The sequence below is a fragment of the Nerophis ophidion genome, linkage group LG27 (assembly GCF_033978795.1).
Source record: "Nerophis ophidion isolate RoL-2023_Sa linkage group LG27, RoL_Noph_v1.0, whole genome shotgun sequence".
Classification (NCBI taxonomy): Eukaryota; Metazoa; Chordata; class Actinopteri; order Syngnathiformes; family Syngnathidae; genus Nerophis; species Nerophis ophidion.
The window spans coordinates 20403466-20423483 of record NC_084637.1 but is presented as its reverse complement, the minus strand read 5'-3'; the positions used below and the strand labels follow the sequence as shown (position 1 = coordinate 20423483).

At 43.1% G+C, this 20018-nt stretch overlaps 1 protein-coding gene across 6 annotated transcripts in view; it reads left to right on the top strand.

Moving 5' to 3' along the window:
* The window catches only part of csde1 (cold shock domain containing E1, RNA-binding), a 76382-nt gene that overhangs the window by 32064 nt on the left and 24300 nt on the right, over positions 1-20018 (top strand). For 5 of the 6 annotated variants that reach the window (XM_061889237.1, XM_061889235.1, XM_061889238.1 and 2 more), the window contains 8 exons: positions 51-137; positions 1092-1189; positions 1264-1345; positions 6127-6255; positions 6318-6443; positions 13527-13742; positions 18874-19014; positions 19085-19249. In XM_061889237.1, the coding sequence (XP_061745221.1) occupies positions 51-137; positions 1092-1189; positions 1264-1345; positions 6127-6255; positions 6318-6443; positions 13527-13742; positions 18874-19014; positions 19085-19249 (1044 nt within the window). The remainder of the gene's footprint in view (positions 1-50; positions 138-1091; positions 1190-1263; positions 1346-6126; positions 6256-6317; positions 6444-13526; positions 13743-18873; positions 19015-19084; positions 19250-20018) is intronic. The other variant, XM_061889240.1, reaches the window with a different exon arrangement.

Below are 20018 nucleotides of genomic sequence, written 5' to 3'. Positions count from 1 at the left end.
GACATTAAGTGGGCTAAGCTGTTTGTTAACTCACGTCTCCTTGTCTGCAGGTTGTTGCATCGATTCCTGGTAATTTGGATGGGAAGGCTGCACCTGGCCAAGTGCCCACTGGAAGTGTTTGCTATGAAAGGAATGGGGTAAGTTTGTAGAAAAGTGTCCTGCAGGCGTCGGCAAGCCAAACTATTGAAGGAGCCATATTGGACCAAAAATCTGTGTGGAGCCTTCTATAAGTCTTATAAAGGTGTTTAGATTACACTATCAACATGGCTGTGTGTAGCAGGCAGACAGAAATTTAAATTTTAATATTTTATTTAACATATTTTTATGATATTAGAAATCATTTGTAAAACTTCTCAGAGGGTGAGATAACTTCTGGAAATGACTGTCTTAGAGTGGCCAAAAGTATAGATGTTAAAGGAAACATCTTCTAATGGATTTGTTACAATATTTGGCAAGCTGGGTAACGTTTCCTGTGGTCTGGAACCACATGGCACACAAACAACTATCAGAAATGCAGCTAATAATACATACAGATGAGAAATGCAAATATCCATTAAATAGCTCAAAGATACCTATGAATGAGGCATAATGATGCAATATGAGTATGTACACACAGCTAGCTTAAATAGAATCGATTAGCTTGTAGTCATTCACTGACCTAATATGCCTGATTAGCACTCTACACAAGTCAGAAACATTAACAAAGCTCACCTTTGTGCATTCACACACAGCATAAAACGTTTGGTGGACAAAATGAGACAAAAAAGTGACAAAAACGCAGCGTGGGAGAAAGTTGTACATGTAAACAAACTGATGAGTCACAATCCACACAACTATGGTGAGTTCAAGGATTGCTCGCCCAATATTGTCATCAGTAAAGCATAAAAACATATTAAACAGTAGCACTAGGGTTCACTTAGGCCATATTGAAATAAAAAACATTTCCCCCCGTCTTTTTTCTATTTTCATACATTTTTGAAAAAGCTCCAGGGAGCCACTAGTTCGTCGCTTAAGAGTTGCAGGTTGCCGACCCCCACCCTAAGCTAACCTGATTGCAACTTAAAGCTTGACACCAGCGTTGTTTTCCACAGGAAGTGTTCTACCTGACCTACACTGAAGACGACGTGGAGGGCAACACCCATCTGGACACAGGTGACAAAGTGGTCTTTTATATGGAGACCAACAAGCAGTGAGTACTCCCTCAACTGGCCTTGTTCCCACTGGTCAAACAAGACCTGTTCACACCACTCCTGTTTTCCCCAGCACTGGTGCGGTCAGTGCTCGCAACATTCAACTGGTGACCAAAAAGCAAATGAGGTGCCAGGGTGTGGTGTGCGCGACCAAGGTAAGGCTAACCAATAACAGCCACTTAACACAGGCTTAACATTTGAAGGGGCCCAATTATGCAACAGCAACTTTTTAACTGTTGGTACCTGCTGTGAAATCAAACCATGGAGGCCTTGCTGAGATATTATATACCAATCTTGCCTTTCTTCATACCGTTTGGAATTTTCCCCATTTGTAACGTTTTCGCCATTGGTGACGTCAGCGCTGTATCTATATATGGTATAAATCTTTACCCAAAGTGCTTTGGACGAGTCCAACACTGTAGTGAAACTCTTCTTTTTGGCTATCTTTTTGTTGTGGGGCAGACTGGTTCATACATGAACATGCATCCTTTGCTGTTTCTAATACAAAGTAGCACAGAGGTTCTTAACTTTTTTTTTTACCTCTAAGCTTAACTTTTCCACTACGGAGGGGCCCACTAAAAATATTAACACTAAATTAGTCATTCTTGACTTTAATCCCATTCAAAAATGACAGTGCTAAAATAAAAAACAAATCAAGAAAATAAATCTAATAAAATTAACAAATTCTAAATAAATTTAATAAATAATTTATAAGCCATATAATTCTTAAACTGTCAATAAGATTACAGTGAAAATGAAAATACAGCTTCACCAATTTATTCATATTTTTTGTGCTCTAACTTAAAGTCCTACTGAAACAGTCTGATAGTTTATATATCAATGATGAAATCTTAACATTGCAACACATGCCGATACGGCCAGTTGAGTTTACTAAACTACAATTTTAAATTTCCCGCGGAGTTTCTTGTTGAAAACGTCGCGGAATGATGACGCGCATGATGACGTGTGTTTGTGACTTCTCAGGTTGTAGCGGACATATTAGTCCAGCACCACACACGGCTAAAAGTCGTCTCTTTTCATCGCATAATTACACAGTAATTTGGACATCTGTGTTGCTGAATCTTTTACAATGTCTTCAATTAATAATGGAGACTATAAAGAATAATGCTGTTTGTGGAAAACGGTGGATTGCAGCTGCCTTTAGCACCGAAACACAGCCAGTGTTTCTTTGTTGTGAAGCTTTAACACAGAGCGGTCAAGCGAACATGTTTCTCTACGTCAACCAGCAAGTTTTTGGATGAGAAATTTGTGATATTCGTCTCTTACCGGAGACATCAGAGGATAATGGGACCTCCTCCTGCAGCTCAGAAAAGGCAGCTGTGATCTTGGCTCCTCGGCTTCTCTCAGAGACACTGGCGTTCACCGCAGCCATCGGACTTTCAGGTATGACTTTACAATCTCACTAAAACACTATTAAAACAATAAGCAGATATGGGATCTTCCAGAGTTATCCTAGTAAATGTGTCTAATTACATCTGAAACCCTCCCACCTGGAGCCGTCGCCTTTTTAAAAAATTTTTTTTTTGGATTCACTCTAACTTTCCTCATCTACAAATCTTTCATCCTCGCTCAAATTAATGGGGAAATTGTCTGTTTCCCGGTCCGAATAGCTCTTGCTGCTGGAGGCTATGATTATAAACAATGTGAGGAGCCCTACAACCCGTGTCGATGTTCTCTACTAAATCCTTTCAGCAAAAATATAGCAATATCGCGAAATTATCAAGTATGACACATAGAATGGACCTGCTATCCCCGTTTTTAAATAAGAAAATCTCCTTTCAGTAGGCCTTTAAGCTTCAGATTTCTTCTGTTTTTTCTAGTCATTACTGCCACTAGTAGTGGAAAAAGGTGTATTACAATGGAGTACTGCTGCGGCCCATACGGACCACAGCTGAGAAACAACGGCTACGAAAGACTGAAGTAGCGTATACTGGTAGTTCGAACTCATATCTGTCAGTAGACTCAATTTTGAAGCGCTTGAAAACTACAACATGGATGACGGGGAGAAGACGCTGTCTGTCGAAGTGGAGGCACGCCCGCAAAAAGAGACGGTCAGAAAGCGGCTTGAAGACGGGCTGTAAAACATTCTATGCAACATTTTGACCAACTTTATATGTTGTGCAGATTACAAGGAAGTCTTAAATGTAGAAATAAATCATAACATGAACCTTTTAAGTGCCGTACTGCAATATTTTCAGCAATTTTAGATGTCTGAGAGGTCCCACATTGAAAATGTTGGTTTAAAATCAGGGTGTTCCGATAAAACCTTTTTACTTCAAACTTTTATACAATACCGATATTGGACCCTTTAGGATTGGATAGGATAGACTTTTACACTGCAATGGGGAAAATCACGTGGTTGTTGTTCAGATACAAAAAGTCCACACAAAATAAGGTGGAAACATTAAAAAACACAAACGATCTGAAAAACATTAAAGGAGCGCAGAAATGGTGCAACCAGCTGCCTCTTCAGTGGTGCCATTTCTTCATATAGTTACAAAGGTAAAACACAAGGAAAAAAATTTGCAATAAATGATAGATATAGCGCACCTATGACTGCACCATGCATAGATGAAACACCCTAATGCAAAACTACCGGTACATCCTTTTACCCATGCAAATTAAATCATTTTACCCATGCAAACTACATCCTTTTACCCAAGAATGCACAACACTTATTCTAATTCAAAGAGAAATTAAACCTTAAAAAATATTTAAAACAATTGTATTCATGTACAACACTTAAAGGCCTACTGAGATGAGATTTTCTACTCTGTGTCTCACTTGATCATTTTTAATTGCCATATTTTTGCTGAAAGGATTTAGTAGAGAACTTCGACGATAAAGTTCGCAACTTTTGGTCGCTAATAAAAAAAGCCTTGCCTTTACCTGAAGTAGCAGACGATGTGCGCGTGACTACACGGGTTGTAGGGCTCCTCACATCCTCACATTGTTTACAATCATAGCCAGCAGCAGCGAGAGCTATTCGGACCGAGAAAGAGACAATTTCTCCATTAATTTGAGCGAGGATTAAATATTCGTGGATGAGGAAATTTAGAGTGAAAGACTAGAAAAAAAAAAAAAGGTTAGGGCAGTGGGAGCGATTCAGATGTTATTAGACACATTTATTAGGATAATTCTGGAAAATCCCTTATCTGCCTATTGTTTTAGTGAGATTATACAGTACCTGAAAGTCGGAAGGGTGTGGCCACGGGTGTGTTGACGCCAGAGTGTCTGAGGAAAGTCACGCGCTGCAGCAGGACGAAGCTTCGCTGGTGTCTCCGGTAAGAGCTGACTTATTACCACAATTTTCTCACCGAAAACTGCTGGTTGACATTTGGTCGGGATCCATGTTCGCTCTGATCCATAGTACAGCTTCACATTCGGGAATTTTAAACAAGGAAACACCGTGTGTTTATGTGGCTAAAGGCTAAAAGCTTCCCATCCCCATCTTTCTACTTTGACTTCTCCATTATTAATTGAACAAATTGCAAAAGATTAAGCAACACAGATGTCCAGAATACTGTTTGATTATGCGATTAAAGCAGACTACTTGTAGCTTGGATCGGACTGGAAAATAATGTCCGCTACAACCCAAGACGTCGAACGCACGCGTCATCATACGAGTCATCATACCGCAACGTTTTCAACACGACATTTAGCGGGAAATTTAAAATTGCAATTTAGTAAACTAAACCGGCCGTATTGGCATGTGTTGCAATGTTAATATTTCATCATTGATATATTAACTATCAGACTGCGTGGTCTGTAGTAGTGGGTTTCACTAGGCCTTTAAGATATTTATCATTGACGTCACTGTGCTAATATGATCCAGTTTAAGAAAATGTTCAAACTTAAGTGTATGAAACTCAAACAATACAAAATACCCCCTGGTCAAGTAGCCACCTCTTCTGCCATGAGATAGCGACTTGTCCAGGGTGTACCCCGCCTTCCGCCTGACCGTAGCTGAGATAGGCACCAGCGCACCCCGTGACCCCAAAGAGAATAAGCGGTAGAAAATGGATGGATGGATATTAATTTCACTATGTGAAGTACAACCTACTTTATATATATTTTTTAGAATTGTATTATTTATGGAGTAAATTGTGTACAAATTGAGGACAGGAAGTGAATTGAAGCGTTAATATTTGCTATGAAATGGAAACGCTAAACAGACTCTAAAACTCCACGGTGACCTTTTGGTGAATTTACTGAGGAATATATGAAACTGAAACAATACAAAAGCAATGCGATTGTATGTTAATACTAGACATTCGTAAATGTGTTAGCATATTATCTAATGCTAACAACGCCAGCTTTATTACATTACAATAGCACGTATAAATGTGCATGAAAACACTCTACAGACATCATACATGGGACGCTTTAGTAAGTAAGAATTGTTATATTGTAAAACTTGCAAACATTGCATGGAGTGAGGAATGAAGAACAAACTCTACTTCTGTTTCAAAGCTTTAAACAGCAGGAAACACTTGTAGGCATTCACTCTGCAGTGAGCAAACTCATCCAAAAGATGGCGCCATAGCACAAACTGTAACACATCATTTGCATGCGTTTAATGAAAAACGATTTTCTTAATGGTGGTCAGTGATGAAAAATCCATCAATTATCTGCACCGTTTTGTAAGCGTAGGAAAGAAGTAACGGCTTGTTTTATGGAGCCTGTGGCGAGTCACAGGTGGTGTAATGTCCATGAGGAAGGTGGTGTTTCCTCTATGACATCAAACCTCAAAGCCAATGAGGGCGATGATAAAATATTATTTCAACAGAGGCTCGAAAGGGCATGTATTACTCTTCTAATCTCTTGATAAAATCCAACGTTTACATAATGGATAAAAGTTCAACCCTGCTAAAAGAATTTTGAGTGTCATGTCAACTTGAACCATTTTTTTTAGGAGGCATTTGGATTCATTGAGAGGGCTGATGTGGTGAAGGAGATCTTTTTTCACTACAGCGAGTTTAAGGGCGATCTGGAGGCCCTGCAGGCGGGAGATGACGTAGAGTTCACCATCAGAGATCGAAACGTAGGTATCCTTACTTCTTCACTCGCTTGTAGTGACCCATGTATCTTTGTTGGTGATTGCAGGGCAAAGAGGTGGCGACAGAAGTGAGATTGCTCCCCCAAGGAACCGTCATCTTTGAGGATATTAGCATCGAGCAGTTTGAAGGCACCGTCGTCAAGGTCATCCCCAAGGTCCCCACCAAAAACCAGGCAAGTTGAGACCATTTTCAATACTGGCACAATTTGTACTGTAACCAGTAGGTCTTCCCTCAATGTATGCCAATGTTAGTCCCCAGGACCAAAAAGGGACTGTTAAAATTAAGTCATATATTTATTTTACTTTGAACTTCAGAATTATATCCATTGACAATAACATTTTAGCTTTTTTTTTAATGATGTGAATTAATTGGAGCCTTGAATTAGGCACAGCCCAGGCTGATATTCTATAAGTTAATTAACTGAACAACAAATTAAAAATGCAGTTCGTAACTTTTTCCAGCGTCGCATTGCAGTGGCTTACAAGAGTGACAACTCTTTTGTATTGGTTTCAGCAGCTGTGGCCGTTTGTACTACATGCACATAAACGTAATAATGGTAACCAGTAAAACTCCCGACGATTAGTATCATTGTATTAAATTAAAAACCCTTATTGTCGATACAATTATAGACCGACTTGCGTTAGCTTGTTAGTTAGATTAGCGTCTTTCCCCATTGACAAAAAAACTAATTCCCCATTCTAAACTTCTATAAAGGCATTATTGTCCAAACAACTATGATACAGTATGCACATTAAACGTAAAGGCTGTTTTTGCACAAAGTGGTCAGTGGCAAGTTGAAACTGACAGATTCCCCTTTAACAGGAAGTGAATTTGTGTGACGTCACAAAAACCGGAAGTGAAACAAACTGATAACTTGAATTTGCATTTATCAAAAAAAAAACACTTTAAAACGTTTTCAAAATTGAATTGAAAGAAAATAAACATATTTGGACATACAAATAAAAATAATCTTGAAGTTTGAACAACATTTTATGTTTTCTCTGCCTAGAAAATATATTGTGTGTGTATATTTTAGTTATTAAAAAAATACAACTTGGTTAAAAGATTTTAGTGTGTGTGTAAGGACTTTTTGAGCACATTCAACAATATCACAATAAAAATGGTCCAGCCATCTTCTTCCGCTTATCTGAGGTCGGGCAGGGGAGCAGCAGCCTAATAAGCAGGGAAGCTCAGACTTTCCTCTCCCCAGCCACTTCGTCCAGGTCTTCCTGGGGGATCCCGAGGCGTTCCCAGGCCAGCCAAGGGACATAGTCTTCCCAACGTGTCGTGGGTCTTCCCCGCGGCCTCCTGCCGGTTGGACGTGCCCTAACACCTCCCTAGGGAGGCGTTCAGGTGGTATCCTGACCAGATGCCTGAACCACCTCATCTGGCTCCTCTCGATGTGGAGGAGCAGCGGCTTTACTTTGAGCTCCTCCCTGATGGCAGAGCTTCTCACCCTATCTCTAAAGGAGAGCCCCGCCACCCGGCGGAGGAAACTCATTTCGGCCTCTTGTACCCGTGATCTTGTCCTTTCAGTCATAACCCAAAACCCATGACCGTAGGTGAAGATGGTAGCGTAGCTCGACCAGTAAATTGAGAGCTTTGCCTTCCGGCTCTGCTCCTTCTTCACCACAACAGATTGATACTTACTGAAGACGCCGCACCGACCCGCCTGTCGATCTCACATTTCACTCTCCATTCACTCGTGAACAAGACTGCGAGGTACTTTAACTTCTCCACTTAGGGCAAGATCTCCTCCCCAACCCGGAGATGGCACTCCACCCTTTTCCGGGCAAGAACAATGGACTCGGGACTTGGCGGTGCTAATTCTCATCCCAGTCACTTCACACACTGTTGCGAACCGATCCAGTTAGAGCTGAAGATCCTAGCCAGATGAGGCCATCAGGACCACGTCATCTGCAAAAAGCGGAGACCTAATCCTGCAGCCACCAAACCGGATCCCCTCAACGCCTTGACTGCGCCTAGAAATTCTGTCTATAAAAGTTCTGAACATAATCGGTGACAAAGGGCAGCATTGGCGGAGTCCAACCCTCACTGGAAACGTGTCCGACTTACTGCAGGCATTTCGCTCCAGGCTCTGACACTGATCGTACAGGGAGCAGTCCGCCACGATCAGACAGTCCGATACCCCATACTTTCTGAGCACTCTCCACAGGACTTCCCGAGGGACACGGTGTAATGCCTTCTCCAAGTCCACAAAGGACATATAGACTGGATGGGCAAACTCCCATGCGCCCTCAAGGACCCTGCCGAGAGTATAGAACTGGTCCACAGTTCCACGACCAGAACGAAAACCACACTGTTCCTCCTGAATCCGAGGTTTGACTATCCGGCGTAGCCTCCTCTCCAGTACACCTGAATAGACCTTACCGGGAAGGCTGAGGAATGTGATCCCACGATAGTTGGATTACACCCTCCGGTTCGCCTTCTTAAAGAGAAGAACCACCACCCCGGTCTGCCAATCCAGAGGTACTGCCCCCGATGTCCATGCGATTCTGCAGAGTCTTGTCAATCAAGACAGCCCCACAGCATCTAGAGCCTTAAGGAACTCCGGGCGGTTCTCATCCACCTCCGGGGTCTTGCCACCAAAAAGCTTTTTAACTACCTCAGCAACCTCAACCCCAGAAATAGGAGAGCCCACCACAGATTCCCCTGGCACTGCTTCCGCATAGGAACACATGTTGGTGGGATTGAGGAAGTCTTCAAAGTATTCCCTTCACTGATCCACAACATCTGCAGTCGAGGTCAGCAGAACACCATCCTCACCATACACGGTGTTGACAGTCCACTGCTTCCCCTACCTGAGGCGGCGGATGGTGGTCCAGAATCGCTTCGAAGCCGTCTGGATGTCGTTTTCCCTGGCTGAAGCCGCACACTGCTTGGGCTGTCGGTACCTGCACGCTGCCTCCGGAGTCCTATGAGCAAAAACAACCCGAGAGGACTCTTTCTTCAGCTTGACGGCATCCCTCACCACCGGTGTTCACCCCTGTCGGTACTTGTCTGCTGCCTCCGGAGTCCCATGACTCAAAAAACCCGATAGGACTCTTTCTTCAGCTTGATGGCATCTCTCACCACCGGTTTTCACCAACGGGTTCTAGGACTACTGTCATGACAGGCACCAACTACCTTGGGGCCACAGCTCCAATCAGCCGCCTCGATAATAGAGGTGCGGAACATGGTCCACTCAGACTCGTAATGTCCAGCATCTCCCTCGTGACATGTTCAAAGTTCTTCCGGAGATGGGAATTGAAACTCTTTCTGACAGGAGACTCTGCTAGACGTTCCCAGCAGACCCTCACAATGCGTTTGGGCCTGCCAGGTCTGTCTGGCATTCTCCCCCACCAACGCAGCCAACTCACCACCAGGTGGTGATCTGTAGAAAGCTCCACCCTTCTCTTCACCCTAGAGTCCAAAACATCAGACCGCAAATCCGATGACACAACTACAAAGTTGATCATGGAACTGTGGCCTAGGGCAGTGGTCGGGAACCTTTTTGGCTGAGAAAGCCATGGAAGCCAAATATTTTAAAATGTATTTCTGTGAGAGCCAAATATTTTTTTAACACTGAATACAACTAAATGTGTGCATTTTTATGTAAAACCAACATTAAGGTATAACACGTCTGTTATTCTTTTTAATATTTTTTTTATTCTGAAGCTAACTAATAATGAATAAAATACTTCTTACCATTCTTGACTTCTTGAACAGGTGCGGTAGAAAACGGATGGATAAAAATGCATTAGAATGTTTTATATTTTGAACGTTATTTTTAACACTGATTACCAGTGGAATTATTAATTACTTATCGTGTTAAGCAACGTCAGCTAAGATTAATCTGAGAGCCAGATGCAGTCATCAAAAGAGCCACAGGTTCCTTACCCCTGGCCTAGGCTGTCCTGGTGCCAAGTGCACATATGGACACCCTTATGTTTGAACATGGTGTTTGTTATGGACAATCTGTGATGAGCACAAAAGTCCACTAACAAAACACCACTCGGGTTCAGATCCGGGTGGCCATTTTTCCCAATCATGCCTCTCCAGGTTTCAATGTCATTGCCAACATGAGCGTGGAAGTCCACCCGTAGGATAAGGGAATCACCCAGGGGAGCACTTTCCAGTACTCCCTCGAGTCTATCCAAAAAGGGTGTGTACTCTGAACTGCTGTTTGGTGCGTAAGCACAAACAAAAGTCAGGACCCGTCCCCACACCCAAAGGCGGATAGAAGCAACCATCTCGTCCACTGGGTTGAACTCCAACGTGCAGGCTTTGATCCGGGGGGCGTTGCATGCTTCTCACTGCATGCAACGCCAGTGGAAGCATGCAACGCCAGTGTGGAAGAGAGTCCATCCCTTCTCGAACTGGTTCCAAAGCCCTTGCCGTGCGCCGAAGTGAGACCGACTATATCCAGCCGGAACTTCTCCACCTCGCGCACTAGCTCAGGCTCCTTCCCCCCCAGTGAGGCTATGTTACACGTCCCAAGAGCTAGCTTAATTAGCCGAGAATCGGACCGCCAAGTGCCCTGCCTTCAGCGGCCGCCCAGCTCACAACGCACACAATGAGTGGTGAGCCCATTGGAGGGAGGACCCACGTTGCCTCTTCGGGCTGGGCTCCATGGGGACAGGCCCAGCCATCGTGCCCCAACTCCAGCCCTGGCTCCAGATGGGGGCCCCGGTGACCCGCGTCGGGCAAGGGAAATCGTAGTCTCGGTTTTTGCATTTCCATAGAAGTCTTTGAGCTGCTATTTGTCTGATCCCTCACCAAGGACCAGTTGGTCATGGGAGATCCTACTAGGGGGCATGGAAGCCCCCAGACAACATAACATTGGGACACGCAAACTCCTCTACCACGGTGGCAGCTCAGAGAGGACCATGACAATTTGGGTCAACATCTCTTTAATTAGCCATATTATTTATTGACCTATTTTATTGCTTTTTGTTGTGATTTTATTGCCTGCAAAATTTTGCTTGGATAATATTTTTTTGTTTTGTGTAACTTAGTATTTAAGTGTTTAAATGTTAATATACATGAGAAATACAAGTATTTATTGCATTTACAAGGGTATACTGTGCATCTGGAAAGTATTCAGAGCATGTCACTTTTTCTTCATTTATGTTTCAGTCCTATTCCAAAATGGAATACATTAGTTTTTTTTACACACAATACCTGTCTTCTGTGTATTTGAGGTAGTGTCGCGGGAGTAACAGCCAAAGCGGAGAAGTCCAGACCACCCTCGAGGCCGTTCCCAGGTCCAATGTGAAAATGTTTTATTTTGATTATGCAAATTTATAGAACATAAGAAACTAAGAATAAATGACAAGTGCATAAAAATCTGAGCTTTTGCGTATTTCATAGTTTATGCACCTTTGGCAACAATTACAGCCTCAAGTCTTTTTGAATACGATGCCACAAGCTTTGCACACCAATATTTGGGCACTTTCTCTCATTCCTCTTTGCAGCACCTCTCAAACTCCCATCAGGTTTGATGGGAAAGTTTTCATCCAAATGTCTCTGTACATTGCTGCATTCATCTTAGTCTAGCCAAGGAGGTGACAAAGACCATGGTCACTCTGTCAGAGCTGCATCATTCCTCTGTGGAGAGAGGAGAACTTTCAAGAAGGACAAATCACCAATCAGACTTGTATAGAATAGTGGACAGACGGAAGCCTTTTCTTAGTCAAACGTTTGCCAAAATGCACCTGAAAGACTCAGACCATTAGACACTAAATCCTCTGGTCTGATGAGATAAAGATTGAAGTCTTTGGCGTGAATGTTTGGAGGAAACAAGGGACCGCTCAACACCAGGCCAAGACCATCCCAACAGTGAAGCATGGTGGTGGCAGCATTATGATGTGGGGGTGTTTTTCAGCGGCAGGAACTGGGAGACTAGTCAGGATGGAGGGGAAGATGAATGCAGCAATGTACAGAGACATCTTGGATGAAAATCAACACTTCCCATCCAACCTGATGGAGGGTGAGAGGTGCTGCAAAGAGGAATGGGTGAAACTGTCCAATAATAAGCTTGTGGCATCATTATATTAAAAAATACTTGAGGCTGTAGTATTGCGCAAAGGCTATGAAAACTTATGTACATGTAGTTTTTTCTTTTTAATAAATTTGCTAATAATTTAAAAACATTTTTACCTTTTAATTATGGGGTATTGTGTGTAGAGGGCTTCACGGTGGCAGAGGGGTTAGTGCGTCTGCCTCACAATACGAAGTTCCTGCAGTCCTGGGTTCAAATCCAGGCTCGGGATCTTTCTGTGTGGAGTTTGCATGTTCTCCCCGTGAATGCGTGGGTTCCCTCCGGGTACTCCGGCTTCCTCCCACTTCCAAAGACATGCACCTGGGGATAGGTTAATTGGCAACACTAAAAATTGGCCCTAGTGTGTGAATGTGAGTGTGAATGTTGTCTGTCTATCTGTGTTGGCCCTGCGATGAGGTGGCGACTTGTCCCGGGTGTACCCTGCCTTCCGCCCGATTGTAGCTGAGATAGGCGCCAGCGCCCCCCGCTACCCCGAAAGGAATAAGCGGTAGAAAATGGATGGATGGATGGATGGTATTGTGTGTAGAATTTTGAGGACACAAATTAATTCTATTTTGGACTGCATCATAACAAACTGGAAAAAAGTGAAGTGCTGTGAATACTTTTCGGATGCACTGTACTTGCATTATTTGCATGTATTATCATTTCACCAGTGGTTAATTTGTCTCAAAATAACGTTTACGGGCAATTATTTGTAGGTCATGATATCGTCGAGCAAAATGTATCGGCCCAGGCCTACCAAAAAATAGGTAAATAATTCAGAACAGTATTGTTTTTGATCTATTAATATTTTATACACCAGGACAGTCTTAAAAAGTCACTTCGACTAAAGGTATCGGGGATCTAAAGGCTGTCAATGATAAGTGTTAAAATATCAATACATAAATCTTTCACTGCTTAAATCTCTAGATCAACCTTGGATCTGTCCGTCAGAGGTTTGTTGTTTGAGCAATGATGCTGTTAAAGTAAAAAAGCTTTGAGTTATTAGTCAATATTTTCTCATTACATTACATCTGTTGGCTCTTTTATTACACATCAATGTTTTTTTTTTTTTTTGGTAATAATTTTTAAATGTCTTAAAAAATAGCTGTGGGCTGCAAATGGCTGCACTTTGGACATCCCCTGTTTTAAAACTTGCGGTTGAATGCGATTTTGTGTGTGTTTAATCAGCGCTGTTTCTCGCTTGCACAGAATGACCCCCTTCCAGGTCGCATCAGTGCCCGGATTAGTTTCAATGACAAAGAGCTGCCGTTTGGCGAGAAGGACACAAATTCCAAGGTGACCCTTTTGGAGGGAGACCATGTCAAGTTCAACATTTCCACTGACAGGAGAGACAAGCTGGAAAGAGCCACCAACATCGACATCCTCCCAGACTCCTTTGGCATCACTAAAGAGACTCGTGAAATGGTGAGCCGCACACAGCGACGGCATTAGCAGGTTACCAAAAATTAGGCATGGGAAAAATGTACTAATGTATAGGTCATGGGGTGTCCAAACTTTTTCACTTGGGGGCAGCATTGGGCTAAACATTTGGCGGGTGGGGGGGGGCAAAAGCCATCTTCATGCAAAGTAATATGTACACACATACATTGTGTTGGTGTGCGTGTGTGTTTGTGTGGGCGCACACGTGTGTGTACAGTTGTGCTCATAAGTTTACATACCCTGGGAGAATTTATGATTTATTTGCCATTCTTAAGAGAATATGAATGATAACACAAAAACCTTTCTTCCACTCATGCTTAATGGTTGGGTTAAGTTATTTATTGGCAAACAACTGTTTACTCTTTTTAAATCAAAATGACAAAAGAAAGTACCCAAATGACCCGGATCAAAAGTTTACATACCCCAGTGACTTTCATCTGATAACATGCACAAAAATTGACACAAACAGGTTTGAATGGCTAATCAAGGTTCCAATCCTCACTTGTTACCTGTTGGTTTGTAATTAGTGTGTGTGTATAAAAGGTCAGTGAGTTTTTGGGCTTCTCACAGATAGTTACATCTTTCATCCAGGGAAGGCAAACGAATTGTCAACGGATAAGCGAGACAAGGTAATTGAACTGCATTAAACAGGAAAGGGGTATAAAAAGATCCAAGGAATTGAGAATGCCAATCAGCAATGTTCAAATGCTGATTAAGAAGTGGAAAATGAGGGATTCTGTCGAAACTAAAACCACGGTCAGGTAGACCAGCAAAGATTTCAGCCACAACTGCCAGGAAAATTGTTGGAGATGCAAAGAAAAATCCACAAATAACTTCAGGTGAAATAAAGGACTCTCTGAAAAATTGTGGTGTGGCTGTTTCACAATGCACAATAAGGAGGCACTTGAAGAAAAATGGGCTTCATGATTGAGTCGCCAGAAGAAAGCCATTTCTGCGCAAATGTCACAAAGTATCCCGCTTACATTATGCCAAACAGCACAGAGACAAGCCCCAAAACTTCTGGAACAAAGTAATTTGGAGTGATGAGACCAAAATTGAACTTTTTGGTCACAACCATAAACGTTACATTTGGAGACGAGTCAACAAGGCCTATGATGAAAGGAACACCATTCCTACTTTGAAACACGGATGTGGATCACTGATGTTTTGGGGCTGTGTGATCTACAAAGGCACAGGAAAGTTGGCCAAAATTGATGGCAAGATGAATGCAGCATGTTATCAGAAAATACTGGAGAAAAATGTGCTCTCATCAGCCCGGAAGCTGCGCATGGGACATTTTTGGACATTCCAACATGACAATGATCCAAAACAGAAGGCCAAGTCGACCTGTCATTGGCTACAGCAGAACAAAGTGAAGGTTCTGGAGTGGCCATCTCAATCTCCTGACCTCGATATCATTGAGCCACTCCGGGGAGATCTCAAACGTGCAGTTCATGCAAGACAGCCCAAGAACTTAAGGGAACTGGAGGCTTTTTGCCAAGAAGAATGAGCAGCTTTGCCATCTGAGAAAATAAAGAACCTTATCCAGAACTACCACAACAGTCTTTAAGCTGTCATTGATGTTTAGGGGCAATACACGGTATAAACAACTGGGGTATGTACAATTTTTATCAGGGTCATTTGGGTACTATTTTTGTCATTTTGATTTGAAAAGAGTAAACACAGTTGTTTGCCATTAAATAGCTTAACCCATTAACCATGAGTGGAAGAAAGGTTTTTGTGTTGTCATTCATTTTCTCTAGAGAATGGCTAAGAAATCATAAATTCTCCCTGGGTATGTAAACTTATGAGCACAACTCTGTGTGTGTGTGTGTGTGTGTTTGCACGCGTGCGCATCAATTGTTGTTTAAGGTGGTGTCTCTCCGGCTTAGTAATTTACTAAGTCAAAATGATGATTTACTAAGTCAAATTAATGACTTGCTATAAGTAAGCGTTTGCAATAAGCATTTAAAAAAAAAAAAGACTTAAGTGGGGCCACATGCTGACGTATGTTAAACTCCATCCATCCATTTTCTTCCGCTTATCCGAGGTCGGGTGGTGGGGAAATCAGCCTAAGCAGGGAAGCCCAGACTTACCTCTCCCCAGCCACTTCGTCCAGCTCCTCCCGGGGGATACCGAGGCGTTCCCGGGCCAGCCGGGAGACATAGTCCTTTCGGCCGCTTGTACCGGTTATCTTGCTCTTTCGGTCATAACCCAAAGCTCATGACCATAAGTGAGGATGGGAACGTAGATCGACCATTAAATTGAGAGCTTTGCCTTCTGGCTGAGCTCCTTCTTCACCACAACGGATCGATACAGCGTCCGCATTACTGAAGACGCCCCACCGATCCGCCTGTCGATCTCACAATCCCCTCTTCCCCCACTCGTGAACAAGACTTTGTGGTACTGAAACTCTTCCACTTGGGGCAAGATCTCCTTCCCAACCCGGAGATGGCACTCCACCCTTTTCCGGGCGAGAACAATGGACTCTGACTTGAAGGTGCTGATTCTCATCCCAGTTACTTCACACTCGGCTGCGAATCGATCCAGTGAGAGCTGAAGCTCCTGGCCAGATGAAGCCATCAGGACAGATTGATTTGATTGATTGATACTTTTATTAGTAGATTGCAAAGTTCAGTACATATTCCGTACAATTGACCACTAAATGGTAACACCCAAAAAGGTTTTTCAACTTGTTTAAGTCGGGGTCCACATTAATCAATTCATGGTAAATGGACCACATCATCTGCAAAAAGCAGAGTACTAATCCTGACTGCGTTTAGAGATTCTGTCCATAAAAGTTATGAACAGAATCTGTGACAAAGGGCAGCCTTGGCGGAGTCCAACCCTCACTGGAAACGGGTCCGGCCGTCAATGCAGACCAAGCTCTGACACTGATCATACAGGTAGCGGACTGCCACAACAGACAGTCCGTTACCCCATACTCTGTGAGCACTCCTCATAGGACTTCCCTTGGTACACGGTTGAATGCCTTCTCCAAGTCCACAAAGCACATATAGACTGGTTGGGCAAACTTCCATGTACCCTCAAGGACCCTGCCGAGAGTATAGAGCTGGTCCACAGTTTCACGACAAGGACAAAAATCACACTGTTCCTTCTGAATCCGAGGTTGGACTATCCGGCGTAGCCTCCTCTCCAGTACACCTGAATAGACCCTACTCAGTGGCCTAGTGGTTAGAGTGTCCGCCCTGAGATCGGTAGGTTGGGATTTCAAAGACTAAAAAAAAATGGGACCCATCACCTCCCTGCTTGGCACTCAGCATCAAGGGTTGGAATTGGGGGTTAAATCACCATAAATGATTCCCGGGCGCAGCACCGCTGCTGCCCACTGCTCCCCTCACTTCCCAGGGGGTGATCAAGGGGATGGGTCAAATGCAGAGGACAAATTTCACCACACCTAGTGTGTGTGTGTGTGTGTGTGTGTGTGACAATCATTGGTACTTTAACTTTAACTTACTGGGAAGGCTGAGGAGTGTGATTCCACGATAGTTGGAACACACCCTCGGGTTCCGCTTCTTAAAGAGTGGAACCACCAACGGGGCGGTATGGCGTAGTGCAGGGGCCTCAAACTCAATTTACCTGGGGGCCACTGGATGCAGAAACTGGGTGAAGCTGGGCCGCAAGAAAAGATTTCTTAAAAAAAATCTAACATGCACTTTTTAAAGACTTCACCTTCTTTGAATGGCTTTCCTGCCCTAGCAACATACTTGCCAACTCTTGCGATCTTTCCGAGAAACACACGAATATCAGTGCCCCTCCCGACAATTTCCCGGGGCAATCATTTTCCCGCTTTTCACCCGGACAATAACAATAAGGGCGTGCTGAGATGGCACTGCCTTTAGCGTCCTCTACAACCTGCCGTCTCGTCCGCTTCTCCAGTGTGCCGGCCCAGTCACATTTTACATGTGGCTTCTACAAGCCTACGAAGTGACTGCAAGAGATACCATTCAGGTCACACTGAAGGTGGCCGTATAAACAACATTATCACTGTTTAAAATATGCGCCACACTGTGAACCCACACGAAACAGGGCTGCATGGGATTCTGGGTATTTGTTCTGTTTATTTTGTGTTACGGTGCAGATGTTCTCCCGAAATGTGTTTGTCATTCTTGTTTGGTGTGGCTTCACAGTGTGGATCATATTATTAAGAGTTTTAAAGTTGTTTATATCACAACCATCAGTGTACTCTGTATCACCCAGTATGCCTTGCAGTCCAGTGCGTGTGTCTGCGGAAGCCACATATAACTTGTTGCTGGACTGGCAAGCAGTTTGTACATTTTGTAGAAGGCTTCAAATGCAATGGCTTCATAGCATGCCCTTAATCTTGTTATCAGGGTGACCGCCAGCAGATATTCGCGAGAATGTTTGTGGCTCCTATTGTCTTCTTTACTTTGTGCCACGGGTCAAAATGGCTCTTTGAGTGGTAAAGGTTGCCGATCCCTGAACTGTATATTAAATATTTCCGAAAGGTTCAACCGCCACCCGCCCGAATCTATTTAAAATGTATATTTTCGTCATGTCACCCGCCCGACCCACGGTTTATCTGCAGACGAGACCGCAAACCGCGCATCTCTAACAGCTGCACATGTCCTAGATACCAAACATGACGTCTCTTGTTTAGTTTTCCATACTCTCTACACACGAGTCTAAAAACCACTGCTTTAGATCAACTTCAGATCCATCTCCTCGATTATACATTGTAATTTTTTCACATTTTTTTGTGCCCTTTTTGCCAAAGAAAGCACAGAAACACACACCAATATGCAATAATTTCCTCTAAAAAGTAAAATATTTTATGTGAAGTAATTGGAGCCTTGAATAGATCAATAACTTATAACTTTGATTTAGATTTATTTTTTGATCAGTGACTGTTTTAAAGAAGAAAAAAAAGCACTCTGCGTTACATTTCATTACATTTCACCTGTTTGCTCTTTTAGTCCACTTTTTTAATGTATTTTTTTTTGTAATAATGTTTTTCAAATGTGCCACGGGCCTTTAAAGAGTTGGTATGGTATGGACCACAAATGCCGCAGTTTTGACACCTCTCATATACCCTACCCTACCATCTTTCAGTTAAATATGCGTGTCATTTTAGGGTGTGATTGCTGCAATCCGTGACGGCTTCGGCTTCATTAAATGTGTGGATCGGGACGCTCGGATGTTCTTCCACTTCAGCGAGGTCCTGGAGGAGACTCCGCTGCACATTTCTGATGAAGTGGAGTTCACCGTCGTGCCCGTACGTCCATTTACGGCAAAACGGTACTTTTTTGTAAAAGAAGGTGATGTCACGGTCTTGTCCTCGCCAGGATATGCTGTCGGCGCAGAGGAACCACGCAGCGCGCATCAAGAAACTGCCCAAAGGCACGGTGTCGTTTCACACCCAGTCCGAGCAGCGCTTTATGGGTGTGGTGCAGAGGGACGTCGCGGCAGCCGGCGCCAAAAATGCCAGTCCCAGCAAGAGCAAAGAGAAGGTAGCGCACCAGTAATCGTTTGTTAAATTGAAGAGGGTTATTCCTTATTTTTAGGTTCTAAAATATATTCATCATTTTGCTTTCTTTTATTGGTTAGAAAAAAGACAAGGTAGGAATCATACCTGCTGCATGCCGCAATGATCAATAATTTCATTAGAAGAGCATTCCTGGCTAATCTCCCTCTTGTCCTTTTATGAGTAAAGTCAAAGTCAAGGTTGGTCTTTTTTTTGCAGGCACACGGTTTAAGCAACATACAGTTGCAAAAAAATATGTGAAACTTTTAGGATTGTTTGGGTTCTTGCATAAAATGTGTTCTGATCTTCATCTAAGTAACAGCAACACAGTCTGCTTAAACTAATACTGCACAAAACGTTTTTTTTTTTTTAACTTTTTATCGAACAAAACATGTAGACATTTACAGTCCCGGGTGGAAAAAGTATGTTAACCCCTAAGCTAATTACTTCTCCAAGAGTCAGCCAACCAATGTGAAGAGATTGAATGCGTTGGTTAAAGCTGACCTGAGCTATAAAACACACACCAGTTTTAAATAAGCTGTTTTGAAAAAGTATTTCCTGATGTGAACAGTCGCATCAAAAACGTCAGATCAAGAATTGTTAACGGTAAGATTGTCAACAAATGAAGAAAGTTCAGCACTGTTGCTACCCTCCCTTCCGTATAGTGGTCCTGTGAAGATGACCACAAAAGATGAGCATTGCATCAAAAACGTTGGATCAAGAATTGTTAACGGTAAGATTGTCCACAAATGAAG